The sequence below is a fragment of the Fusarium poae genome, chromosome 1, assembly GCF_019609905.1.
Source record: "Fusarium poae strain DAOMC 252244 chromosome 1, whole genome shotgun sequence".
Classification (NCBI taxonomy): Eukaryota; Fungi; Ascomycota; class Sordariomycetes; order Hypocreales; family Nectriaceae; genus Fusarium; species Fusarium poae.
In genome coordinates, this window is record NC_058399.1 from 66,339 (window position 1) to 92,567 (window position 26,229).

The 26,229-nt window shown below is 42.9% G+C and overlaps 12 protein-coding genes across 12 annotated transcripts; 6 read left to right on the forward strand and 6 right to left on the reverse strand.

The window, feature by feature from the left end:
* Positions 1–877: 877 nt before the first annotated feature.
* FPOAC1_000027 (uncharacterized protein) lies at positions 878–2,290 on the forward strand (the record flags this gene model as incomplete). The annotated part of the gene is made up of 6 exons (XM_044844647.1): positions 878–1,048; positions 1,100–1,136; positions 1,188–1,261; positions 1,327–1,495; positions 1,569–1,776; positions 1,837–2,290. 6 exons carry the CDS (start codon positions 878–880, stop codon positions 2,288–2,290), a joined length of 1,113 nt encoding a protein of 370 aa, XP_044710563.1.
* Positions 2,291–2,339: 49 nt separating this feature from the next.
* On the reverse strand, positions 2,340–2,783 carry FPOAC1_000028 (uncharacterized protein; the record flags this gene model as incomplete). Its single annotated transcript, XM_044844648.1, has 1 exon — positions 2,340–2,783. The coding sequence occupies one exon, from the start codon at positions 2,781–2,783 to the stop codon at positions 2,340–2,342; it is 444 nt and encodes a 147-aa protein (XP_044710564.1).
* Positions 2,784–3,293: 510 nt separating this feature from the next.
* On the reverse strand, positions 3,294–3,667 carry FPOAC1_000029 (uncharacterized protein; the record flags this gene model as incomplete). Its single annotated transcript, XM_044844649.1, has 2 exons — positions 3,294–3,445; positions 3,496–3,667. 2 exons carry the CDS (start codon positions 3,665–3,667, stop codon positions 3,294–3,296), a joined length of 324 nt encoding a protein of 107 aa, XP_044710565.1.
* Positions 3,668–4,970: 1,303 nt separating this feature from the next.
* On the forward strand, positions 4,971–7,759 carry FPOAC1_000030 (uncharacterized protein; the record flags this gene model as incomplete). The annotated part of the gene is made up of 4 exons (XM_044844650.1): positions 4,971–5,101; positions 5,163–6,283; positions 7,052–7,356; positions 7,409–7,759. 4 exons carry the CDS (start codon positions 4,971–4,973, stop codon positions 7,757–7,759), a joined length of 1,908 nt encoding a protein of 635 aa, XP_044710566.1.
* A 556-nt stretch (positions 7,760–8,315) lies between these two features.
* FPOAC1_000031 (uncharacterized protein) lies at positions 8,316–10,616 on the reverse strand (the record flags this gene model as incomplete). The annotated part of the gene is made up of 3 exons (XM_044844651.1): positions 8,316–9,440; positions 9,497–9,566; positions 10,609–10,616. The coding sequence occupies 3 exons, from the start codon at positions 10,614–10,616 to the stop codon at positions 8,316–8,318; spliced, it is 1,203 nt and encodes a 400-aa protein (XP_044710567.1).
* An 804-nt stretch (positions 10,617–11,420) lies between these two features.
* On the forward strand, positions 11,421–13,689 carry FPOAC1_000032 (uncharacterized protein; the record flags this gene model as incomplete). The annotated part of the gene is made up of 4 exons (XM_044844652.1): positions 11,421–11,580; positions 11,630–11,805; positions 11,869–12,462; positions 12,514–13,689. 4 exons carry the CDS (start codon positions 11,421–11,423, stop codon positions 13,687–13,689), a joined length of 2,106 nt encoding a protein of 701 aa, XP_044710568.1.
* A 1,731-nt stretch (positions 13,690–15,420) lies between these two features.
* Positions 15,421–17,031, forward strand: FPOAC1_000033 (uncharacterized protein; the record flags this gene model as incomplete). Its single annotated transcript, XM_044844653.1, has 1 exon — positions 15,421–17,031. One exon carries the CDS (start codon positions 15,421–15,423, stop codon positions 17,029–17,031), a length of 1,611 nt encoding a protein of 536 aa, XP_044710569.1.
* Positions 17,032–17,205: 174 nt separating this feature from the next.
* FPOAC1_000034 (uncharacterized protein) lies at positions 17,206–18,423 on the reverse strand (the record flags this gene model as incomplete). Its single annotated transcript, XM_044844654.1, has 4 exons — positions 17,206–17,298; positions 17,348–17,601; positions 17,658–18,202; positions 18,254–18,423. 4 exons carry the CDS (start codon positions 18,421–18,423, stop codon positions 17,206–17,208), a joined length of 1,062 nt encoding a protein of 353 aa, XP_044710570.1.
* Positions 18,424–20,599: 2,176 nt separating this feature from the next.
* On the forward strand, positions 20,600–21,708 carry FPOAC1_000035 (uncharacterized protein; the record flags this gene model as incomplete). Its single annotated transcript, XM_044844655.1, has 3 exons — positions 20,600–20,793; positions 20,859–21,298; positions 21,365–21,708. 3 exons carry the CDS (start codon positions 20,600–20,602, stop codon positions 21,706–21,708), a joined length of 978 nt encoding a protein of 325 aa, XP_044710571.1.
* A 775-nt stretch (positions 21,709–22,483) lies between these two features.
* FPOAC1_000036 (uncharacterized protein) lies at positions 22,484–23,025 on the forward strand (the record flags this gene model as incomplete). The annotated part of the gene is made up of 2 exons (XM_044844656.1): positions 22,484–22,932; positions 22,995–23,025. The coding sequence occupies 2 exons, from the start codon at positions 22,484–22,486 to the stop codon at positions 23,023–23,025; spliced, it is 480 nt and encodes a 159-aa protein (XP_044710572.1).
* Positions 23,026–23,351: 326 nt separating this feature from the next.
* Positions 23,352–24,277, reverse strand: FPOAC1_000037 (uncharacterized protein; the record flags this gene model as incomplete). Its single annotated transcript, XM_044844657.1, has 2 exons — positions 23,352–23,712; positions 23,775–24,277. 2 exons carry the CDS (start codon positions 24,275–24,277, stop codon positions 23,352–23,354), a joined length of 864 nt encoding a protein of 287 aa, XP_044710573.1.
* Positions 24,278–24,886: 609 nt separating this feature from the next.
* FPOAC1_000038 (uncharacterized protein) lies at positions 24,887–25,843 on the reverse strand (the record flags this gene model as incomplete). Its single annotated transcript, XM_044844658.1, has 1 exon — positions 24,887–25,843. One exon carries the CDS (start codon positions 25,841–25,843, stop codon positions 24,887–24,889), a length of 957 nt encoding a protein of 318 aa, XP_044710574.1.
* Positions 25,844–26,229: the final 386 nt, after the last annotated feature.

Below are 26,229 nucleotides of genomic sequence, written 5' to 3' on the forward strand. Positions count from 1 at the left end.
GCACGGTATATATGGTAGCATGCCTCAACCTTGTCGCTGTCTGCAATCGATCTTGTGGAATAAGATGTATGAATGTTGAAAACTTTATTCGTCACAGTCTGTAAAGAATGTCTTTTTCAGTTTGAGCTAGACTTAGTCATTCTAATGAAACGGGGTCATAGCTTGATGTTCCAGATATCCGAGATGCCCGAGGTCGAGACTTTTGCTCAGCTCAATAAGGAAAGGAAATCGGGTCAGCTCCACAGGGTCGGGTAATCCAGAACTAAGAGGGCGTCGATAGTTTAGAGATTGAGTTTCCGCTTGCAGGCATTAAAACCTCGTAGTTCCACGCTATTGGGAGATCCCTTGCCCAGGAGGCTCGGAACGATCCCTAGTCGCGGACAGAGCGGGTTTAGCTCTCAATCCTGAGTCTCGACAGGCCAAGGCAAATCTGATTCATGTCGAAATTTCTTTAGAAAGTCTTACCATCAAGAACTGACCTTTCCTAAACTAAGAAAAATATCGGAGTAAACCCTTGACATCAGCAGATTAATGGGTCGAGACCCGAGAGATTGGGAATGGCACTTTACGTACATTTTAAGCTACTGATGAGATAATTGCCAAGCTGTAAAGTAATGTCAATTTTTAAATTGGTCACATCAGAACACCCAAATTTCCAAGACAGGGCTGAAACTAGTGACCAACGCAAAAGGAATAGAACCAACACTACATGACTCAGTCACCTCGTTACCCACGGGGCAGGCAAGCATCGAGTGCATACTAATATAACTGGGCAGTTGCAGATTCGTTTTCTCTATAGTGTCTACATCGTCAACCTTGCGTCAAGCGTGTTCACTCAGTCTCCCCTTGCGTCGCATTCGAAGGTTCGTACTTGGCCATGGACGGTGCTAGCTACTTCTCTGAGAATGACATCTCTGGCATTCTTATTATCCCCCACGCCATCCTCAGCTTTGTCGCTACAGTGTTTGTTGGTTTGCGAGTTTGGACCTCCCGGTACATCACAAAGACGCCCGCGACCCTTGATCAGTGGGTCTCTGTTGTCGCTTTGGTAAAATCCAAATGTCCAAGACACTCAAATCTCAGCTGACCGTGACTGTAGTTAATCAACCATGGCCTATTGATTGCCGAAGGGATTTGTTCGTATTTATTTTCCTTGTCTCACCATCATCCACTGACTAGCTCTTTAGGTGTACATTATGGTTACGGACAGAATATCATCAAGGTGACGAATGATTATGGCGGTGTTTCCAACTTCCTCAGAGTATGTCCTCTCGATCCAAGTGTTTCCAAATTTTCTAGAGTAAACGTCTAACCTTGCGTCACCAGACTTTCGTTGCCTGCGAAATCACATATGGCCTCTCCTGCGCTGTTTCCAAGATAGCAGTACTTACTATGTACTACCGTATCTTCTCATCTTCCAAGTTACTTCGTTACTCGACATGGATTATGTCCTCTATCATTACTGCATGGGCAATCGCCACTGTCTTGGTCAGCAGTAAGTTTTCACGTCTACTCTTATTCTTTTGAGATTTCGTTTGTGCATTGCTAATTACTTGTTGTACCGACAGTCTTTAGTTGCGACCCCATCCGAGGCTTCTGGGACAAGACTATACCAGCCCGGTGCATCGATACCAACAAGTTCTACATTGGAATTACTATTCCTAATATCATGTTCGATATTGCAACAGTAGCACTACCTGTCCGCGAAGTCTGGAAACTGCAGCTGGGCAGAGATAAGAAGTGGGCTATCACCACTATATTCTTACTCGGTGGCAGGTATGTGCCTACAACGGGGTGACCATCTGTGTAGAAGAAGCACGCTAACATGAGTATAAGTGTCGTACTTGCCTCAATAGGTCGTCTCGTCCTGTTTATGATCTACAAAAGCTCGCAAAACATCACTCAAGTCATGATATTTGGACACCTGGCATCATCTGCTGAAGTATGTCTTGCTATTATCGGCGCCTGTCTACCGTCCTGTGCGCCACTCCTAAAGAAAGCGCTGCAGAGATTCGTCTCTACGGTGTCAGAAGAGGACAAGGGCAACACGGATAAAGCCCATGGATCTGCATTAGTCACTATAGGCCAAAAGCGCAGTCGTGGTCGTGCTAACCCAACTACACTTGGAGGAAATGACAATGGGTCTTTTGAGCGTCTTGATGATAATGGGAGCTTCCAGGGGTCAACTGATGGCTTATATAACAACAAGCCTGATGCGAAGCAGATACATATTCAACGTGAATTTGAGTTGGATAGTGAAAACGGGGATATTCCGTTGAAGGATCTTTAGAACGCCAGATTACTGGTTATATTTCTTAGCATTTAAAAGCATTTTCAATCTAGCTTTCCATAGCCTTCTTTAAATCTTGATTCATCTTTACATATCCCTCTCTCAGCTCTTCCAATTTTCCCATCGCTCCGACAATAGGTGCCAAAATTCCAGAGAATCGTTCACCCTGAACAAAACGTGTCGAACCGTCGTCTCCGTCAACGCTTTCTAGTAAACACCAATGCTCTGTGTCAAAGAAGGCCGGTGTGATAATGCTGCCATTCCATCGAAGTTCTTTTTCGGGAATAAGCACAGAAACAACATTCGTGTATGATTGGCTCTTGTGGATTGTGATGGTTTGCTTGCTGCCGACGGAGAGCTCAGAATGCGGTGGTTGGACCTCTATAGATGTGACAAAGGTGTTCCATTCGGGCCAGGATTGAAGATCCATGAGAAAAGCCCAAACTTTGGCTGGAGGTGCTGATATGAGTACGGATTCTTGTATTTCGGGCATATTCAATTGATGGTGATTTTCAGAGGCTGATGTCTCATGCTAACTATATAATGTAGTCCTGTGGAAGCTTTTTATGTTTATCACGGGAATAGATTTCCGTTCGAATATGATCCGAGTCCGCGTGTGGGCGGTACGGTGAGACTCACTCTCCCGCAAGTGAGACGGCATGGAGCGTCTCGCTCACCCGCAATGACGTAGGCTATTGCACGGAGGGATTGTTGACCCGCGGCTAATGCTGCAAGCTTATGAGCTGCGTCACGAAAGGTGTTTCACTTCCACAGCCATACTTTAGTTAAAGAGTACCAGAAAGGTCAATAGACTGTTAAAGGACATAGGGTCGTTGGTCTGCAATTATTACTCCGTTAATTCATACATAAAAAGATAATCGCTGGCCCAAATTCGTAAGCTCCTTCATCCATTGCCCATCTTGCGCATGCCAGTCCTTCTGTTCTGCCACATTCCTGTCCCAGCCCACTCGTGTTATTCCTGTCGCGTCGATCGAAAAATAATCTAAGGGACTGGCTCGTAGCCTCCGCTTCTCATGTGAGCTTGACGGTTGGAGAACAGGTAATAAACGAGCATTCCGACGATGGGGAAGAGGAAGACGACAAGACACCAGAGAATCTTGTGGGAAACGGGACGGTTGGACTGGAGAACCTCGACTGCGTGACAGTTAGCAAATGATCAACCATGCAAGAGGATAAAGACGTACTCCATACGAGGATATCGAGAACTAAAACAATGAATCCAATGATTCCACCGCCAGTGCCGTAGTGCCAGGGCTTAGCAGAGGTCGCGCTGATGGCATCATCAGCGATGGGGGCAGCAAAGGCAAGCGTCGCGAGCCAGAGCTGGAGGAAGGAGATGACGGCGTTATTAAACATGTTGATGGATTGATGTGTGGTGTAAGATTAAACGAACTTGGCAGAGACGAAGAGTGGAAGAAGAAGAAGGGAAAATGCAGCCTTTTTGTGAGACAGTTGACACCAAAAACAGGCTCCAGGGCACATGATACAAATATTGCGTCATTGATTGGTGTCCTGTCATGTCACTGTCTGTCACTACCCGCTTTCAGATACCTAAGCAAGGGTGGTGATCGGTGATCTACAGAGTGAGGGAGCTACCCTAGACTTTACTGTCTATTCTGATTGAACAACTACCTTGAATAATCTTATAAAGTCTTGAGACATTTCCATGAATAGTTTGAATATAAGAATAGTTGCTTCTCTATCATCATTTGCTGGTTTTTCCCTGAGTGAAGAGGAATAAGTGAATATACAATGGCGTCAACTCTAAACTTTATTGACTATAACTTAAGATGTGTTCACGTAAATAACATCCAAAGACCCACTCGTCGCAGCAGGATACATCATCAAACCGACATCAAGGATCTCTGAAACCCATCCCCGTACTCTTGATAAATCAATATCACTTATATCTTAGTTGTGGTCTTAATTATCTGACAATCTGTCTATTAATCGTGAGCAGAGTCTTTAATGGGCGGAAAGCTGCAAGCCGCTTAGTCATAATCACAACGTCCGTCATCATGTGATTCGGTATCATTTGTCCTCTCACGTGACCCACTCATCCCCCAACCCCTGCGATCATCTTACGCGATCGATATATTACAAAAGCTGAAACAATTCTCCCAATGTAGTATTTGCAGTTCGATCCAGAGCGTGACAGGAAGCTTGGAAATTGCTTAGCATGGCGATTACAGGCTGGGTTTTATAAACCATTACAACACCCAGCACTTGATACGATAAATGATCGAAGGATCCCATTGATTGCCTAGTTTATAGGTAACTCGTCCAGCCTCAAAACAGTAGGAAATGGGTCTTGGCCAGATGCAAAGCACTGGAATTGGCTGGGAAAATTGACTATTCCTAAGATAGATCGACTCACAGTCCTAGCGTTACCCCGATCACCCGCTTAGACATTACACTAAGCTACATGTGTACCCAATCCGTCAATCCACCACCACAATGATGCAGATCATTCACAATTTACTGGAACCTCTCTATAAGGCAAGCTGAAAAACGATTAACATGTTCATCGTGCGGCAAAAAGCGGGGTAGTGTATCTACCAAGTCTTCTCATCATTTCTTCTCAGGGATTTCATTTAAAAACTTGGTCCTCTTCCAGCTATAGACGATATCTCTAGCCTACTGTCTACCATCTTTCAGGATGGCTCCCATGGCTTCCCAGTCCAACCCTCAGGTCGACAACCCCGCTGGGAAGACGACAATACAGGAGTCTCAAAGTCAAGTTCCTATTTGTGACTGGACTGAAAAGGCCGAAATAAAGCTGAGAAGAAAGTAAGTAACTCTCAACCCTCAACGTATCTGATGCCTACATGGTACTAACATACCGTATAAGAATTGACTTTACAGTCTTGCCAATCCTCATGCTCGGTCTCTTCGCCTTACAGCTAGATAGAGGTAATGTGGGCTACGCAATGACAACAAGCTTCACAGATGATCTCGGTATAACCAAAGATATCGTCAACTATGGCAACCAACTCATGCTAGCTGCTGTTGTCATCTTCGAAATTCCCTTCAACATGGTTTTATCCAGATTTGGCCCTGCCCTTTGGCTCATTATACAGATATTTGCGTGGGGGACAGTTGCAACAGGCCAAGCAGCTATACACAATAAATCAGGGTTTTACGCCACACGATTTCTGCTTGGAATGTGGGAGGCTGGATACCTAGCTGCTGCGCTGACGATTATCGCGTCGTTTTACACTCGGAAAGAAATGGCACTGCGAGCTACCCTGGTTTATGTTGGGAATTACTGCTCTGCCGGTGTGAGTGGACTGCTTGCCGGTCTGATCTTCAGAATCCCAGAGACAAGTGGCTTCAAGCGATGGCAGTGGCTTTTTCTTATCGACGGTCTCTTTACTATACTCGTCGGCGTTGTATTCATCTTCATCATGCCCCGCTCGACGACAGATACGCTTCCACTCGCAGGTATTAAAAGGTTCAACGTGTTTACCGACAAAGAGAGAGACATCCTTGCCAAGCGCGTCATTCTCGATGATCCGCGCAAGTCAGTCAAGCTCTCTGGAATCAGTCCCATGACTGCGCTTCGCATTTGCTTGACAAACTTTCCAATGTGGGGTCATTTCAGCATCAATGCGGTTAATATCACTCCTAAAGGAGGGTTGGTCTTTTACACGCCTACCATTATCAAGAACCTCGGCTTCTCTGCATCTACTGCTAGTTTCTTGTCAGCCGTTCATAACTTTGGAGTATGTATCTTGTCAATCTTCGTGTCTTGGATCAGCGACAAGACATTGCTACGCGGCCCAGTTTGTCTAATATCCGGCGTGTATTCGTTTGTCTTCTCAGGTGTTCAATATGCTGTTGTCGGTAGTGGCGACGTTTGGATGAAGTACGCTATCCTGACGCTACTCAACTCTGGTGTGGCAATAGCCCAGGCGCTTAATGATGCGTGGTTTAGTATCAACACTCATGATCCTCAAATCAGATGCATTGGTATAGCTTTGGCTGTTACGGGTTCCAACGTTGGAGGGCTCGCTGGGCAGAATATATTTCAGGAGAGCGATGCGCCGTACTATCCCAAAGGCTTTCTCAAAATTCTATGTCTTTATGCTTGTAGTATTGTACTTATTTCTGGAATGATATTCTACTACTGGAATGATAATCGAAGGATGAAAAATGAGGGAGAGTTAGAAGATGTTGATGGAGTGGAGGGATCAGATAGGGTAGTGATAAGGAAGGTGAAAAATCAGCTTTAGAGTCCAGGTCAATGGAACATTTGAGACATGAAAAAGAAAAGCATAGGGAAACAACGTCATTTACTGGGTCTGGTCTGATCTCGGACCAAGATGGATTCAATTATAAGATGGTTACTATACCCTATAAGTGGATTAGTCAAATACATAGAGAATCAGTCATGTAGAGAAATTTTAGACAAAACCCTGTAGTATCTAATTATAAATTTTGTTTTCATTTGTGACTACGCTTCATGGTGTGGATCTCACCTATAAGCCAAAAGAAACTTCTCGGTGCCATAACGTTATCCTGGGTTTTGAATGTAACCAAACCTTTCCAACACTTTTGTAAGACTTCACCAGAATGACTAATATGCATCTTGATAATCCATAACATGTTCGAGGATGACGTTTTAGGTATCGGCGTATAAAAAAGTATACTGCCACAATGAAAAGTCCTTCAGTACTCTCATCTTCCAACAATCTATCAACACCATGTCTAACGCAACACTTTTGTGTATTGGTTCAGGGCCAGGAATTGGCCGTTCAGTTACCTCCCTTTTTGCAACCAAGCACTATAAAAATGTTGCGTTGATCGCTCGGCGCCCTGTACATCTGAGGATCGAGAAAGCTGCGGTGCAGGAGGCAGCAGGCCCAAGTGTCAACGTGCAAACATATGCTCTCGACGCTACTGACACCGATGCATTACTGTCCGCCCTTAAGCGTATCGAAGAAGATCTTGGTAGAATTGAGTGCGTTTTCTACAATGCCGCTCGAGTTCAGAACTCTTCTTTTTTCGACTATGATGTCAAGGAGATCGAATACGACTTTAAAGTATGGCACTGAGCCCTCTCATTAATTGCTTGTGGTAGTTGACCGAACCTAGATCAGTGTTTCCGCACTTTACTCAACCACACAGTACTTGATACCCCGTCTTGTTGAACTGGCAAACACCCCATCTCAATATAAGCCAGCTTTGATCGTTACTAGCTCTATGTTACCATTCGAACCGATGACTGATCTATTTGCCTTGTCACTTGTCAAGGCGGCGCAACGAAACCTGGTCCAGAGTCTAGCTATGGTATACAAACCCCAGGGAGTTCACGTGGGTGTTATCAATGTTGCAGGGTTTGTTTCTGAAGAAGAAAAGGAGCGAAATCCTAAAAATATTGCGCACAGAACGTGGGAATGGTTCACATCGGATGGAGACGATTCACCTTTTGAGGTTAGAATTTGAAGTTGCCATAGGTATCCTAGATATCGGATTGTGTAAAAATACAAGTGAAAGTCTTTCGTTCTTGATTCACTTTCTGGTTATAAACTGTTTAGGTTCTGACTAATAGCTCCTAGATCACAAGGTTCAGATAAGAAAATAAATATTTAACTAATTAGTACAGGTGTAAATATAAATAGAGCGTAGATATCTTTCTGTTCTTAGAGCAGTCTCCGTATTATAGAATCTTTTAAATATCGAGGAAATATCCAAACTGTGTTAAAAAGTCTTCGAATGTATTTCCAGTAAATCCGTCGGTGAATAATTGCTGTATAGAGGCACGCCAATGCTGACAGAGGATACGCCCCTGGTATAACTGCAGCAAACATTAAAGCCCACACTACCAAAACAGAAGAGTAAACAAAGATAACGCAAAAGAGCTTAGCCTTCAAGCCGAAGGGCGACGCCGAAGGATCTGGTATTGGGAGGGTTGATGATCGATTCAAGGTGAAGTTTGGTCCTATAAAGATTAGTCGAAAGACAAAAGATTTCAGGGAAACAATAAATAATGGCTAGGTATCTACAAACTGGGGAACATGCATGATGACTCACTTGAAATCGCTTCCGAGGCAGACACAAATGGATGAGCGAGTAAGAAGATAGGGACGAGTTGACCGAAGCTGGGCTCAACAGCGCCAATGTTCGCGTGTCCGTCGATGAGAAACTTGCAAAGATTCGCTAATCCAAATGTAAAATAGAACAGCATCCATATAAGCTCCAAGAGGAAGCTACATTCGAAATTGTCCAAGCCAAGATGTAGCCAAAACCTGTGTTCAATTGTATCTTTATCCTTAGGGCGTTCAATTGTTATAGTCGCCGTGTTAGTTGTTGGCTCAACCACAGGCGTTGCATTTCTAGTACTACCTGATGAATCCGGTTTAAGGAGCCCCCTTACTCGCCTGAAGTATTCGAGCATGATGATTGCTATAAGGACTAATAAGTTGAAGAAGATGATAGCTTCATCAGATAAAACTGTATAGCCTGGCCTCTGAGGGTCCACTATATGTAGATTTTGTAGTGCGCATTTGACGGAGACATTCGAGTTGAAACGGAAGGTTACTGACTGTGAAATAACCATGCAAAATATTAGAATCCAAAGAAAAAGCATCATAATACCAGCTCTGAAGTATCTCAAGGGTTGTTTTTCGGTGGTATCGTTTGGAATGACTGTAAGGGAACACAACTGGATAATAAAAGAGAAGTAGGCCAGCATGGTAACAACTTTGAATGAGTAAACAGAGAGAGATTCATCCAAACCATGCAAACCTGCTGTCATTAGCAGCATTGGTATCATGAGGGCCATGCCGGTGAATAGTTGTTGATCGCCCATTCCAAGGACCAGAGCCTTCAACGCCAAAGTCCAATTTCTCTCGACTTTGTTATCACGAAATGACTCAGGAACGGTTCTTGGTATAGGAGACTCCACCGGGGGAACAGGTGTTGGTGGCGCAGAAGCAATACCACTACGGTCTCGAGTGTTTGTAGGACGGTCGCATGACGGTGGAGAAGGAATGCGTAATCCTATCATTCCAAGAAGGAGTCGGTCGACCGGTTGGTATCTATCATCAGGCAAGGCAAGAAGAAGATATGCTATTACGATAGCAGAAAGGTTTAGGACAATAGCTGCAGTGAATGCAGTGATGACCTAAAACAAACCGTTAGCTTCGCTGAAGACGGAGGCAGATCAGTACCAAGACTTACTCCCCATCCGGCAACGTCTGAATCAACAACGTCCTCAAGAGGTTTGCACACCTTTTGGTCGACGAGGTAACTTGTATATATAGTAGAGTGTAACGTGTTTGTATATAAAAAGCTAGGATGTAAATAATAAAGTCACCAGTTTGTATTGATTAGAGAATAGATAAATTTTAACTATTGTATTAAATTTTATTATATTAAAAGCTATAGTATTAATTATAAGCTTTTTCTTTTTCTTCTTAAAACCTTCTTTAGTCTTTTAACTTTATAAGATTCTTAATATAATAAATTCTAATTTAATAAACTTTTTAATAATACTATTTTTATTAAATACTTTATAAATTATTAATAATTTATTTTTTTTATTAAAGATTATTTTAAAGATTAAAAAGTAATTTTATTTAAAGTATTTTATTTCTTAATATATTAATAATATATTTTTTTTAAATATTATAAAAAGCCTTTAAAGTTTTTTTTTCTTTATATAATAAAAATTTAAACTTTAATTTATTAATTTAATAATTAATTATATAATTAAAAGTATTATAATTAAAAATAATAAAAATAATAATTTAATTATTATTTATATTAATAATATTTTAATTTTAAATATTAATAAAAGTATTATATTAAAAATAAATAAAATTATTAAATAATTTTATTAAATATCTTTTTAAAAATAAAATTAATTATAAAAATTAAATTTTTATAAATAATTTTTTAATTTAATATATAATTAAAATTAATAAAGATTTTAAAGTTTATTATTTTATATAATAGTTTTATTAATATTAATATTAATATTAATAAAGAAATATTTAATAATTAATCTTTAAAAAGAATAAAAGCTTTTATAATAATTATTATAATTTTAACTTTATAAATTATAATATATACTTTTAAATTAAATTTATATTAATATTTAAGTTTAAAAATTATATTTTTTTTATAAATTAATTTTATATATATACTTTAGGACTTATACCTTAAAAATTACTTAATAAAAGATAAATTTTAAGCCAGAAGAATGGGAATTAGGCTAATTTAATAAATTGTGACTATGGTTACACAAGGCGCGGCTGGAAGAAGCACGGTAGTTTTAGTTCGCACCTTACCTTGGCATTTTATAAATTCTGAGAGACTTGTCACGACCAAGCAGGGATAATATCACTTTCTATCAGCTACACTCTTAATCGGGGCTGAGTCCCTGTAAGGCGTAGTGCCAATTATTTAATATTTGGTCACGGTGTAACATGAAACTGGAGTATTGGCAGGCCTCAAAGAACCATATCTGTTAAGCAACTTTGAGGGATTATCGCCAATGCGCCCGGGTTAACCGAGGAGATATTGGGAACAGCTACTTAATAATCATCTGATGCTATGAGTATTAAATGTCAGTGAATAAGTTCCGCTGGTCCCGGCGTATTGGGCGAAGCCATGACGTGGAATATGGTGGCAAGATTCACAATAGTGACATGAAATGTGATTGATTGTGCATGAAAGCTGTCTGATAATACTTCACACCACAAAAGAGGGCAGTGTGACTACAGCCTGGTTTGTTTCTCTACTGGCTTTGCGGCTGAAAATGAAATTGTGTCAGCATTGGCGGCTCACCGTTCATTCTCATTCGCCAATATTTCATCCCAGGCGGTTGAAACAGGCCAAAGTCCTTTTTGGTAAGAACTTGGTCGTCATGTTCGTGGCCAAGTAGGTTCATTTCTAAGCGTCTTTTATTCCATTGGCCTACATCGCCATTGGCGCTTCGTCATCTGTAGTTCATGGTGGCGATAGCCGCCCGCCTGATGTTTCTCAGGAAGAGCATATAGCAACATTTTCTTTTATATGATGTCCTGATACTGGATACACAGTTATGGATCATTCTCTATATATTCAATTGACTTATTGGTGTCAGAAACCTGCAATAGACATGGTCGTTCAAGACAGCATGAGACATGAAGGAAAACTATATGAGCCAGTGCCGCAAGGTTGGCCCACTGACGTAGCCACATTGAAGGACTCGTCTTTACCAAAATGGCAGAACATCCTTCTGTCAAGCAGCTTGTTTCTCATACCAGCACCATTTATAGGTACGTGAAAAAGAACCAACTCAAACGCTCATTCTCACTATGTCTACAGTACTCGCAGTGTACATAATTTCTCTCAACCAGCAACCTGAGTCGCAGCTCGGAAGTCGTGTTATGGAGGCTGCGAGCATTGCCGCAACGTTGTGGCCCATCGCGTTTGCAGCTGTGCTTGGTACGGTGTTAAGAAGTGTCGCCCTGTACAGTTGCGAGAGAGGGACAACACTTGGTGTGAGTATAAACTTAGTTATCTTCCATTAATGTCAGAGTAACATACCAACTAATAATCTGCAGACACTTGAGATCCTACTTGGCAGCCTTACACTGACGAATACACTCAAGTCATTCTTCTGGGTGAAGTTGTTCAGCTTTTGGTCTCCAATCCTGATGTTGGCCTGGACTTTGAGCCCCCTAGGTGGTCAAAGTGTGCTTCGTGCTGTGGCTCTGCAACCTGAAATAGCATCCTATTCTTTTCCCATCATTTCCTACCCGTCCACCCAATTTAGCGCCGGATTTGATGAACTGCCAGCTTTGTATGCACTACCTTTCGGCCTACGAACAATATTCGGAGCAGCATTCTCATCGTCAGCCACCCGTTTAATGCATGTCAATGGGTCGAGTTCCAATTTTGAAGAGGCCTTGGAACAGGTTGGCGGACCCGATGAGGCCAGACGGCTATGTAAACAGGATGTCTGGGGTAATGTGCGGCTTCCCTATTTGCATTTGCTCGACGGATACGATTCCAACGACCCCCACAAATGGGTGTATGTTCCGAATGACACGATCCCTCCCTATGAAGCCCTTGTCGGGATACCAATCCGTGGAGTACCAACCATGCGAGCTGGAAACTCTACTATGATGGTCCAATCATCATATATCTCCTTGTCGGTTAGTTTAAGTCTATCCATTGAGAGTGTCTTAGTAACAACTTGTGCGTAGTGCAAACCATGGATCAATGGAACCGCTTGGCTTCAAGATAATATATCACAGCTGGTTTTGGCCGATTCTATTGTCTCTGAAGGCGCCATCGGTCTCAACTACCCCAACCACTCCTTCTTTCAAGCTTACCGCGAGAGTAGGGAGTCAATATTCGGCTCGCCAAATGCTCCGCCGAATTTCCAGTTGGACATGGTTAAGGACAAGTATCTCAACGAGACTTGGAAAGGTCGCAATTCTACAGTCCTAGATACAAGTCGAGATCGACCGCTGAAGCAAAACTTGGCTTTCTTCGCCGCCAGTGTCAATGACTCTAGTGATAGATTTTCCTGGGGTATGACAACATGCAGCCCCAGCACTTCCTATGTCGATGCTGAGGTAAAATGCTCTCGGTCCACTGACTTTGGATTCCTCTCATGTTCCGTTGAGAGACTGCGACACACAAAAGGACACACCGTCAGAGCAAATACCACTGTTTTCTCATTTGCATATAACCTTCCAGTACTAGCATGGACCACTCGCCTCATTCCCGACCCAGAAGGAGGGCAGAACGACTTACTCAACCTCTTCTTTCGAGATCCAACCCTAGCTCGTCCAATTGGGGAATTCTACAAATTCACAGAGTTTATTACACCACCACCATTGGACAAAGTACCGTTCAAAATCTTTGAGGCCAGATTGGGAGCCATTCTGAATACAGTTGTCAGAGCTTCCTTCGAGCAGTCCATCATTGTTGGCGCTGATGGGATATCGCCATCCTCAAAAGTCATGTCAGACAGATTCATCAACAACACCATCACTCCTCTTGCAGATTGGGCCAATAGCACGGGAACGTGGACTGAATTTGACGGACAGGTCTACAAGGTGGACTGGCTCTGGATGAGTCTTTATGGCATATCCTCCTTGGCCATGATCATCTTTACTATTGGGCACGTTGCCTTGCAGTGCAAAATCCGGAGTCCGGATATATTGAGTAGTGTTTCAATGCTGACAAGAGACTCGACATACTTTGCAGTTCCGGATGGTGGCAGTATGCTGGGAGGTATTGAGAGAATTCGGATGCTGAAGAACGAGCATGTAAGGATTGGGGACATCCAACCGCAGTTTGATATAGGCAAAATTGCATTCAGTAATTGGAAAGGTACTGCGGTGCTTGACCGTGGACGGAGATATATTTGAAGCAGCATGAAGGTTGGCAGGTTTGACGGTAATGATAGGTAGCGTTTTAATCCGCTGAGCTTAGATTGTATATAACAAATAATGAAATGCGATCGAAATCCATTCCTCAGCTTGGAAGATCCAACATCTGATTTTTAGCCACAGGGGTATTATATCATAGGAACAGATGGATGGAGGTCGAAATGCATAGAGCGAGAGGTATTGAAAGACACTTGCTAGAAAGAAATACTTTAAAAATAAGAACAAAAATAAAAACAGTATCTAGACACCGGGGGTCGGTGGTCCAGCGGTTAGTGGTCACCGGGCTTAGCCGACGGCTTATCCTCTGAGCTAAAGGTAATAAATTTAAATCCTATAATTCCTAATTTACTAGCTATTAGAGGAGAAAAAAGGCTCTTAATTAGTTTAACTAGCTAAGCTAATCTAATCTAATTAAGCTATACCTATAGAGATAATCCTAGGGAAGGTTTTTAAGGGGCTACTACTATATATCTCACTATATTAAGGAGGGTTTTAATTCGCTAAGACGATTTTCTCTACTTAAAAATAGCCCTAGATTTCCCCTACCTCAGTAGCTAGCTTGCCTACTAGCTAGAATACCTAAGAGCAGGGTTAATAAAAGCTCAATTACACACGAAGTATCTAGACACCTTAAGGCAGAGGCTACACTAGATCGATACTTAACAGGATAGGCCTGATACATTTTGCTAAAAAGGCAACGGAGCTTGTTAATCGCCATGTAACGATCTAATTCAGGTCAAGCAACTCAAGAGCACAAAAATTCACTTATATCGGCGCCTGACAATACCGTGAACCGGGAATTCTAAGAGCTCCGTAGCTTACTCCCGCTGAGTCAGCGGCACCATTATGTTACCCCTTGCGATGAAGCTTGCATCAAGCTCCGGTGCACGTATCGTTAAAAACCGACTAGACATGATCTTATCCATGCTGGGTTCTGTCCACACGATCAGTGCTGTCAACGCAGCATCAAGCTTGATTTGCTGTGTTTACTCGGCCTGGCAGTTACGATCTCTTGGATTCGTGAAGACACAACAGGCCATTGTTGGTGGATTTGCTCCGCTCGCTACTCTGATTCTAGCAGGAAGTTCTTATTGGCGCGAGTCTGTTATCTCTGAATTGGCAAATATGTATAGATAGATAGATAAACCTATGGACACTATATTGATCTTGAGAGACGCGGTGGCTTGGTATTCATCACGAGGAGCCATTTGGTATGGGAATGTACTGAAGACATGCAAAGGAAGCAGATATTGACTTTGAGAATATTTATATTATTTAATGCAATTCTAGTCGATTTGTTTTCGATTTTAAAACATAATAATTCGCAATAACATGTAGCACAACATCAAGGACATCAATGACATTGAGAAGATATTAGATTACGTAGTATATGCAACACTTTCTAGCTGTGTCACTGTCCGATGCAGAAAAAAGCATAGCGATTCAGTCCCCAACCACTTTGCAGTCAGAGTCTTATGAAGGCCGACAGAACTCATACACTTTTAGTATAAGACAAACCGATTACGTCATTAGTCACCTGGTTTAAACGGCACTTAAAACTTAATTCTTGTATAGAAGCTCTCTTCCCCGCTTTGTTACTCTTCTATCGAGATGGCTACATTTTTAAAATCTGCAAACTAGCCAATAGACAAGGTTCATCAAATCCTCATTCTTCTTTCACATACCATAACAGATATTGCCAATTCTTCCATGAATAAGAACACCGAGCTCAAAGCCAGCTCTATAGAAAGAGCCTGGCAAGAGAACTACCGACTCGCCGAGCCCCTCATTAAACAAGCCTGCACAACATCTGGAACTCCAGGTCTGGCAATCGGGATATTCAACCACGAGGGCAAGATATTCGACAAGTACTTGGGCTATCGCGATGTAAATAAGAAGCTCAGCCCTGATGTTGAAACAATTTTCAACATTGGGTCCATGTGCAAAGGATTTACAGCGCTTGCTGTTGCCTGCCTGGTTACTGACGGGAAACTACATTGGGATGACCGAATTGATAAATATATAGAAGAACTCCGTGACACTCAAATTGGTTCTTCTACAATTCGAGACGCTTTGAGCCATCGAACTGGACTATCTAGGTCGGATGCACTCTTTATCGGATCCGATAATCAACTGCTTCTGTCTAAAGCTCAGGGGACTTCACTACTTGCGTCACTTGGTTCGAACCGCCCGCCCCGTCAGGAATTTATCTACAACAACTTCGGCTATCACGCAGTTGGCTGTGTGATTGAGAAGGTTGCATCCATGAGCTATGGCGAGTTTCTTGAGGAGCGCATTTTCAAGCCACTGGGAATGTTTCGTACATTCACAACGGTACCCCCAGACCTGGATGACAATGTTTCTCTTGCCTATATACTATATTTCAACCTTGAACTCCGTCAAGTTCCTAGTCCTTTGATTTCGAGCGATACCGTTGCATTTTCTGCCGGAGGGATCCGCAGTTGCACACGCGACCTTGTGATCTTTTACAGTTTTCTTTTACGAGCTATCACTACATCAAAGAATATTGAAGAAATCAAAATGGATCATAAAGACCTCCGCACCATATTTGAAGCTGCAATACCCCTCAAGGTCACCTCATCGCTTCGGGAGCAGTCATATGCTTTAGGCTGGACACGTACGCAGTTGCCAAACCAAGTCAGCGAGATCACTGGTAATTCGGGTTTATTAGAAGAGTATCCAACACTTGGAAACTACGAAAATGGTCCTTTACTATTCCACCATGCTGGAAACAACATTGGCTGCTCATCAGCAGTTTATATGATGCCTGAACGGGATATCGGAATTGTTATACTTGGCAACTCACTCGGCCATTGTGATGCAACCGACTGGACCTGTCAAATTCTTACTGAAAAGTATCTGAACCACAGCAGTATGGTTGAATTTTCTCCTTTTATTACTTCTTCGGCTTTGAGGGGGCGTTCGGCTATGGAGCGTGTACGAGACGCGCTTGCAAAAGGACGAGAACCTAGTGTACTCCCTGGAGACCTAAGCGTATACACAGGCTTCTTTTGGCATGAATCACACCAGTTTTACATTCAAGTCTCGGTGGGCGAAAATGGGGACCTGATCATGTTACTCCAGGGCAGAGATGATGAAACGTATACCCTTCGTTATTATCATCGTAATATTTTCGTCTTTAACGAAACTTTCGATCAGGTCATTGAGCGTGGCCAATGGTGTAGGCCGTATTGGTTCTATCAGATCCATTTTGTTTGGAACGATAGAAAGGTCATTGGACTGATGTGGAGAATTGATGAAACGCTTGAAGAAGGTTGTGCTTTCATGAAACATGGCTGAGACGCATATACGATGACATTAGACTGTGCTGTGAGGATGGATCTGCCTACTAGTGCAATAGACACATGCCGATGATAAGAGATATGGAATAATGGTACTTCTATCTTGTTTTCCAATCCTGACACAACGACACTGAAACAACATGCAAACAAAAGTCTTGGATATAATCGAAGATTATGAAGTTTCCTCTCCCCAGGCTTTCTCAGCTACTCTAGCACCGATAAGCTGGTGGATCTTCCGCCCAGCATGTCCTCCATCAGCCCATAGCTTCGACTGGTTAGTAAACACATCGCAACACGAAAATAGGAAAACTTACACAGTCTTTGCCTTTCGGATCAATGCACGTTGCGTTCTTTGCTTCCAAAGACTTGGGATAGAAGAATGCTTGGTAGAATATATCCCACACGTCCACATAAGTAGCTTCGGCGTCGGGATGGGTTTGTCCGAACTGTATGGTATTTTCTCTAAGTGCCCTGTTCCAAAGGTTGACTCCATATAGAAACATTTCGTGTTTGTGTTTGTGACTTGGGTCGCACTTCTTCGTTTGGTGCCCAGGATATAATTCGACGGCTATGTGATTGTCAATAGCCTGGTTCATGTAGAGAGAACGGAAAATAAGTACTTACGTGGAACCTCAATGAATACAAATTGACGAAGGCCTATGTCGTAGAGAAGTTCCGTAAGCTCGAAAATGCGTCGATTTGCCGCTTCTAATCGATCGTCTATACCTTCCAAGCCCCCTCTGTTCAAGACTAGGCCCAGGTCGTTGATGCCAAACCAAATTGTGGCAACGGTATTCTTCGGGGTCCACGGAGCATAGTCAGGGCGATGTCCAATTGTGTCGTTGAAATGAATAATCTGGTTCCCAAAGGTGAATCGGTTTGGTATTCTCACCGGTATGATGTTGTCATCTACTGTAGATCCCGATCGTGCAAAGATATATGCCAATGTAAGCGTGGTATTAAACTCTGTAGCCATATTTATGATCCAGTTTTTCCCACCTGACGATGTTATACCTGGTAGTTTCGGGTTGCCGATTGGATTGATAGCACTTGGGCCATCTAATAGCTTGCCGTTTGGTCTTTCGCTTTTCTCCATATCGTCCATTTCGGTGCCGGTTTTGGTATATGTCCAGTTCATTTTGAAACCACTACGGGTATAGGAATCGCCGCTTTCTTATATCAGTAACATTCCAAATCTCACGGTGACAAAGAACACTCACAAAGCCATGATGTAACGTTCATTTGACTCCCGTATGTTATACGGGCTTAGCCAGATAGACATAGGCAGCTTGGGAAGCCTGAAAAGAAGCGGCAAGGTAAATATACACAAGACGACTATAGCATAGAAAGCAGCCGTTGACAGATGTGCTGATTTCCACTCTTTAGACATTTTGACAGGATAGAGGCAAAATTGATAGAGTAAGAAATCCAAGGAACAGGATGAGCCCTAGTTTTTATGACCTCTTTTCAATTATGGATTGTTGCTTCCTGCTTAGTTCTTAAACAAATCATCAGCTCGTGTCTCACTTTTGCGGCTGAACTACGAAATGACAGTTTCGAGAAAGGGGTTATAAAAAAGGTCAGATTCGACAGTCAGCCAGGAATTTCAGATCTTGTTGGCTCCTGGAATGGCTGTCAATCTAGACGTGCAATAAATAGCGAGGACCAACACAGTTTACTCCATCCATATTGTTACACTTTCAAGAATTCTGTTGGCTTTTGGAATGACCGGATAGCTGTCTTGGAACGCCAATTTCAGGGATTAAATGGAAATAGGGATCAGCCAGCCTTATGAGCGCCAATGTCTCATACATTTTGCCACACAATATTATCATAATTCGTGTATCAGGGGAACAGTTATTCCCAGTATATATTTTCTTGACTCACTCTTAATTAAAGTCTTAGCACTCTCAACGTCTCCAATCTTAGTAACAAAAATGTCAATCTGTCCGGACAGACTGAATAGTGAGACTTCCGATGTAGGGAGATGAGCGAGACATGCAAGGCTGATGGCCACTTGAAATGAGACTGACGGAGCAACAGTACCGTTAACTGAGACATATGCTAAACTATTGAAATTGCATTCTTATTTATTCCCAAGTGAGAAAGGTGTTGATTTGGAATGACAAACTTTGCAATAAGGACAGAGTGTCTCAATCTTCTAATTGCAAAACTTCTAGTCTCATCATGCTCACTGTAGTCCTTGTCAGGTACAGTGTGATTTCAAATTGTCATTCTAAATCGGCCTATTGCCATGTTATCCTCTGAATCTTTAATAACCAACCCTGCCTACCCTGTATTTACCTCCTGAACAAGCATACCTGGCATTTTCAATTTCGTAGGCCTTTTATTTTTTAAAGGACAATCCTTAACATGAGATGGCTGGACTTGGTACGCTAGCTATGAATGACCCTGGTTGAAGAAGCGAAACTTACTGTTCTGTTTCATATCAGCTACAACGTGTCCACTGTCAAGGGAGGTTTGACTCAAAGGGCTTGGAGCGCCACAGAACCCCTGTCATCTATCCCTTGCCAGCTGTGAGGTTTTCTGATGATCTCTCGAGCCGGAAATGACCGGTTTTAATAATTTTCCCCATTTGAGTCGACATTCTTCGGTGGAGCTGGAGGACGTCGGGACGAGATTGTTGGCATGCCATTCTGACGTGAGCCTTCGAGAAGGACTATCCCCGGAGGTCAGGAAGGACTATCCCCGGAGGTCAGGTTTAACGTTTAGATTCTAGACTCTAAAAGTTATGTTAAATGTAGGCAGTTGGGGTTATTTTACGATGAGCAAAGGGTGTAGATAATGGATGTTAGTTTGTAGTTATACACCAGATACATAACTTTTGTTGGGTGATTTTCGAGGCGTAAGTCCCGAAGTATACATTTAGAATCAACTCATAAAAAAACACAGTTTTTGAACCTAGATGCTGATATAGGTCCTGTCTAAAGGTATATATTATGACTCATAAAGTTAGAATCATAATGATTCCAGATACATAACTACGTCGAATGTCCTCCCTCGTTACCTCAATGGAGCGTGTTTGCCGACTATCTTCTAATCTCCTAGTGACTTTCATCTACGGTAACGAAACAATCTCGATCTGCCAATCGATGTACAATGAGAACCATGTAGGGCTTCTTTCCACATATGGTGACTATATAACCTTATCTACTTATCACAAACAAGGGCGGTGGTAAAAAAGCCGCTTGATAACTTCATGATAATGAAGGGAAGTGGAGACATTCATGGGTAAACGAAACTGTGAACCAATGCGCTTCTAGTTAGCGGCGGATGTACAAGATCCGCTGTGATAGACAAGGATCTTTGACAGTAATCAGATGTTGAATATCGGGGGATTCAGGGTCTTTACCTGGGGTCATCATACGTTACTTTCAAGAAAAGTGTGACACTTCAAAGCTTTGACACGTGGCTATTTCCAATTTTTCCTTTCTTAGATTTCTATCAAACACCACCCTCTCTATTCGGATGTATCCTTCGTGTCTAACTATACAACTAGACTGCTTTTCTAAGTACAAACTCGAAAAACAATCCTTTTTCTCACAATGGATAGGCCAGAATCTTCCAAAGAACCACGTCAGCACGTTCGTGTGGCCGTCACACAAGCTGAGCCAAAATGGCTCGACCTACAAGGCTCTGTCGAAAAGACTTGCGCCTTGATCACTGACGCGGCTAAGAACGGTGCTGAGTTGGTAGCTTTTCCCGAGTGCTGGATCACCGGATATCCTGCTTGGATCTGGTAAGTCACGGGCATCCCAGCCTGTTTCTCACTGCAGAGCAATAGTAACACCAGTTTGGCCACAGGTCGCGACCCGTGGACCCGGACCTGACCTGTCGATACATTAAGAATTCCCTTCGCACTGATGGACCCGAGATGGCCAAGATTCAACAGTGCGCAGCGGATAACAACATTGTAGTTGTGCTTGGGTTCTCGGAGAATTCACATAATACTTTGTATATTTCGCAGGCAATTATTGATTCGAATGGTAAAATCTTGGCCCTTCGTCGCAAGATCAAGGCTACCCATATGGAGAGAACCATATTCGGCGATGCTTCTGGGGATGCCCTCAATAGTGTTGTTGATACTGGCGTTGGCCGTGTAGGAGCGCTGTCTTGCTGGGAACACACTCAGCCATTGCTCAAGTATTATCTCTACAATCAACGTGAGCAAATTCACGTTGCTGCATGGCCACCTTTGTATCCTTACAGAAGTGAAAAGGAGCTTTGGTCCATGACTAAAGAAGGTACGCAATACATGTCTAGATATTCACAGAATGGCCTTTCATCAGATGGCTAACTTGACGATGCAGGTGGTAGATGCTTGTCTCAAACATACGCCGTTGAGTCTCAATCATTCGTCCTACATGCAACATCGATCATCAGCGAACAAGGTTTAAAGACCATGGGCACCGAGGGCAGTCTCATAATGGGTAGTCCTGGAGGCGGTAGCTCAGCGATCTTTGGGCCTGATGGAAGAGTTATATCACAAGACCTTCCAGAGAATGAGGAAGGGATCATCTACGCTACGTTGGATGTGGACGAGATCCTAAAGTCCAAGAGCTTCCTTGATGTATGTGGCCACTACAGCAGGCCTGACATGCTTTGGCTTGGTGTTAGCGCCGAGGTTAAGAAGCATGTACAGCACCGAGATTAGCTGAATTGAACTGTCTGTGATGGCTTGAGATTGTGAGCATTATCCTAATTTGTAAGCCGAGGTTCTACAGTTTGTCTCCATTTTAGACAGTGTAATTAAGTTCCCCCTAGCACTGGGAAGTACTGGCGAACGCTTAGTTACTCTCCTGTCCACCAGGACGCCAAGGGCGAATTATCAATAGGTTAGGTGTTATTATGTCCTAAATGAGTATATCCGGGATATGCCAAGATAAAGCAGGAGCTAGAAAGCATTAAATAATATGATATTCTAATGTCAGCGCAATATAGTGAACCGAATTTCCAACTGCCGAAAACCTAATGTATTGTAATAAGTAAGCTTACATAGCCTGGTGGAGATGTTCAGCTCTCCGCTCTGTGTCTCAAGACCAATAAAAGTCCAATTTAAACAATTGTACCTGTGCTTACTGTACTATGCATGCAACGCTAACTACTATTGAGTAATCATAGACAAGGGTGCATCATTCGCGGACACAGCCGTCGACAGTCAGATCGGAAACCAGTAATTATCATTGGACGGCCTTCACGATGTATGCTGGGACGAGAAGACGCGTCGTGGTGCTACATGATCATTCGTAATGAGGGTACCATTCAAAACATACAAACTGTGCAATGTGTTCAGAACAAAAAACTATAAAGAGCAGAGACCCTCGACCTAGAGTAGGATCTTCTGCACCCTCATCAGCATCCTTCGACTTCAAGTCAATCATAAAAGCACACTATCTCAGTCTTCAAAGACCATTTCAACCGCCTTCATCATGCAAATCACCAACCTCCTCACCATCCTGTCTGCAGTGGCAATGACCATTGCCAGCCCTGTCTCTGATCCATCCAAGCACGATGTCGCTGCAGACGGCTTCGACTTCGAACAGGTTTCTGAGAACACCTCTAATCTCATGGAGCGCCAAAACCGGTACTGCTACCAGGGTGGTGTCAAGTTTGGTGACAATACGGACTGGGCCATTGATCGTGCCGGTCGCTGGTGCTCCGGTAGCGGAGGAGCTGGGAATTACCGTCAGGGTCAGATAAAGAAGGGCTGCTACAACTACTGGCAGTCTAACAAGAACTACCACTTCATTTTCGAGATGCAGAATACTCAGCCCAAGGACTATACGCTGTCATCCGAGGAATGTCAGATTTGGCTGCAGCATATGATTGAGAATTGCCGACAGGGAGGCACGAACCACAACAGCAGATTCAAGTGGCGGTATGTGTTTCTCGATCTTTACCTATTCTTCGTGGGGAACGAAAAGCTAACCAGGCGTGCAGTGTTGACCCCGAAGACGGACGATGCTCTTGATTGATTTGCTATAGCAGCTTATTATGAAGCATCGAAGTAGCGACGTTGGGGAATATATGAGGGATTAGATACAGTAACAAGATTCTATATGGTTATATTAACAATGTAGAAACACTTCTCATATCTTAGAAAATAATTATCTATTTCTACATATATTATTGCGCCTACAACTTGAATCTTTATGTGTAGGCTAGACGGGCGAATATTTGAGGGGAAACTTCAATAAATACGTAAATTATAATACAAGATATAAACTCAATAATTGAGCTTAGAGAAGAAAAGTACAATATGTCAGACAAGCCAATGTGCCCCTAGTGTTCAAGCCCCTAGGCCTTGGACAGTGTAATATCATCAATAGCAATCTTCAGTCCACTTCCTGCACTTGCGTAGCATGTGACAGAAAACGTCATGAATGCTGGAGTAATATTGATGGAATTGAAAGGAATCTCGCGCTTTGTCCAGGTCGATAGAGGCAGCGTTGATGGAAGGAAGAAGAATTCAGGAAAAGACCTTGACAGCCCGTCAACGCCATCTTGTGTCATGGATATAAAGCAGGTATCAAGTCCGGTGGGCTGTTCGACCTCGTCGACATACCACCAGTATGATAGTTTGTACAAGGTACTCTGTTCCAAATCCACTCTCTGGTAAATACGACCATTTTGGACAGTGTTGGTGACGGACCAGTATCTGAACAAACAGTGTTAGTACGCAATATTGCAAAATAATATTTTGTATAAGGCTATACATACGCTGAGTGTAACCCTGTGTGCGCAAGGTCAGACTTGATGCTGACCGATAAAGGAGAGACATCGTCCTTTAACATCCATGGAGACCCATCGTATTGTCCCAAGTCGGTAGGTTCGTCAAAAGATGGATTAATGAAGAGGCTGGATGGTGACGATTCCTCTACCGCAGTAGTGGTTGTCGGGGCATCGGAGGAAGTCAAAATCGCAGTTGAGGAGGGCTCAGCAAGTGAAGTAATCGCAGTGGACATGGTAGCGGTCGACTCAGAAATAAGAGACTCAGAAGTGGCAGACTCAGAAGTGGCAGACTCAGAAGTGGCAGACTCAGAAGTGATTAAAGCAAACGTAGTTACTGAGGACTCTGCAACAGAGATTGTAGCTGTAGTGGTTGGGATCTCGCTAGAAGTAAGAATGGTAGCTGTTGAAGGCTTTGGCTTGCATGGACTTGCGTATCCATTGCCGCAAAACACCAGGGCCACCAATGTTAGACAAATACGCGTTGCTTTCATTGTAGTAACAATAATAAGGTAAAGACTGTGGATTAGAAAAAAGGTTAAGCGGAGTGTTTTGTCTCTCATAATTACATGTACAGTCCTGACTGTTATTTAAATACAAGATACATGTCAATTTCCACCGTAATCACTAGTGCTCAATAGTCCAAGTCGATAGTGCTAGCTAGCGCGATAAAACGTGCATAGGGCAAGCTGAGCGAACCCATACGTCCTTTGCATTCTCTAAGCACTAGTGATAAAGGCCGAAATAGTTTTTGAGCACAGGTACTATGTGGAAAATCAGGCCATTGTGGAAATACGTTAATCATTAGCTTTTAAAAAAGGAATATAATGTTTCCTCATCCTAAAGCTCTACAAAATTAGGAACAGATGCTGGCCATACTCCTGTGACTGTAATAGATATTTTTTTTTTTTTTTGTAAGTGACGAGAAAAATATAAAGAAGATTAGAGGTATCCGCATTGTAATTTGGCAACCCTGAAATCTCTGCCCGTGGGTGCGTGGGTTAAGTTGTACCAATTCACGCGCATCCTGTACCGATCTTACACCTCTCCCCTCCCCACGATAAATGCTGAGGCTCCTATGATGCCTTCATATAGTACTACTACTAAGCTGGGGCATACTGATCCAGCCATTTCTTCATCACATCCGTTGCAGGATATTTCTGGTCACCAATCTTCATGAGCAACGTCACATGCCCTTCAAAGCCCTCTCCTTCAAAGACATGCAAATCAACACTTGTATCTGCAGTTCTCAATGCAGCAGAGAACTCTACTGCTTGTCGAATATCTCCCTTGCGTTGAACATGGAGAAGAAGAAACGCGCGAGCGTTGGGTCCGGCTGCGTGTAGCGTTGGTGACATTGACTCCAACCTCTGTGGGTTACTACCCAGTGCGTTGAGCATATTGGTAACAATTGATCCCGTGTTGTCAGCAATTGACGCAGCTGCATTGTAGTTGGAGCCGTCAAGCGCAATGACTCCTCTCAAACGTTTGATATTGAAGCCGGCTTTCTGTGCGTAGCTTGTATCGGTACCGACCAGACTCACAACATGAGCGCCAGAGCTATGGCCCATCAAGACAACACTTTCAGGATCGATGCCAAGTTCCTTGGAATTTCTCATTATGTATGAAACAGCATCGGCGACTTCTTGGACCTGCTCCTCTACAGTAACACTTGGTATGAGGGCGAAGTCGACGGAAGCAAATGCATAGCCAAGATTGTTCAAGTATTTGACTTTCAGTGAACCAACAGAGTCGAGATAGGTACCGATTGTCCAACTCCCTCCATGTACAAAGACAATAATTGGCGCCTTGCGGGATTTTGATGTGGGTTCCCAGAAACGTAGACGTTGGGTTTCTTTATCTCCAAAGACAATGTCTACCCCTCCTTGCGGAACATCAGCGTTCATTTCTGACATGAGCTCCTTTACTCTTTCAAGAGTTATTTCTTCATTTGTATCCTGGTAGATTGAGAGACCAGTGATCTCATTTCCACGTGCCGCTGCAGAGCTGAGGTTTGACTGACGAGTTGAGATTTCTGGGAGGATATCATGAGAGGCCATTTTGAGAGTCTTTGACGTAGCAGATGATAATAAATAATAATACGATAGAGACGGCCGGAATGAGAAAGTGATATAAAAGGTATTTAAACTTGTGTTATTATTGCTGCCTATCAGGCGTGCGTAATCTTATGTATAAGAATAGCGGCTGCCTGATCGTTCAGATTACATAACCAGGTGGATATTATCTTATCGTCCGTAACTTGAATACACGGAACAATAGGACAGTAGGCAGATACATTTAGTTTTCCACTTCTATGAAAGGTAGTAGTCTCGTTACAAATTTCCAGCCCATACCTTACGCCTCGGAAATCACCAAATAATAGTCCAGCCCATACAATTGCACCCATTTGTACATCAAATATTTAATCCATGTACTTTAATTGTAG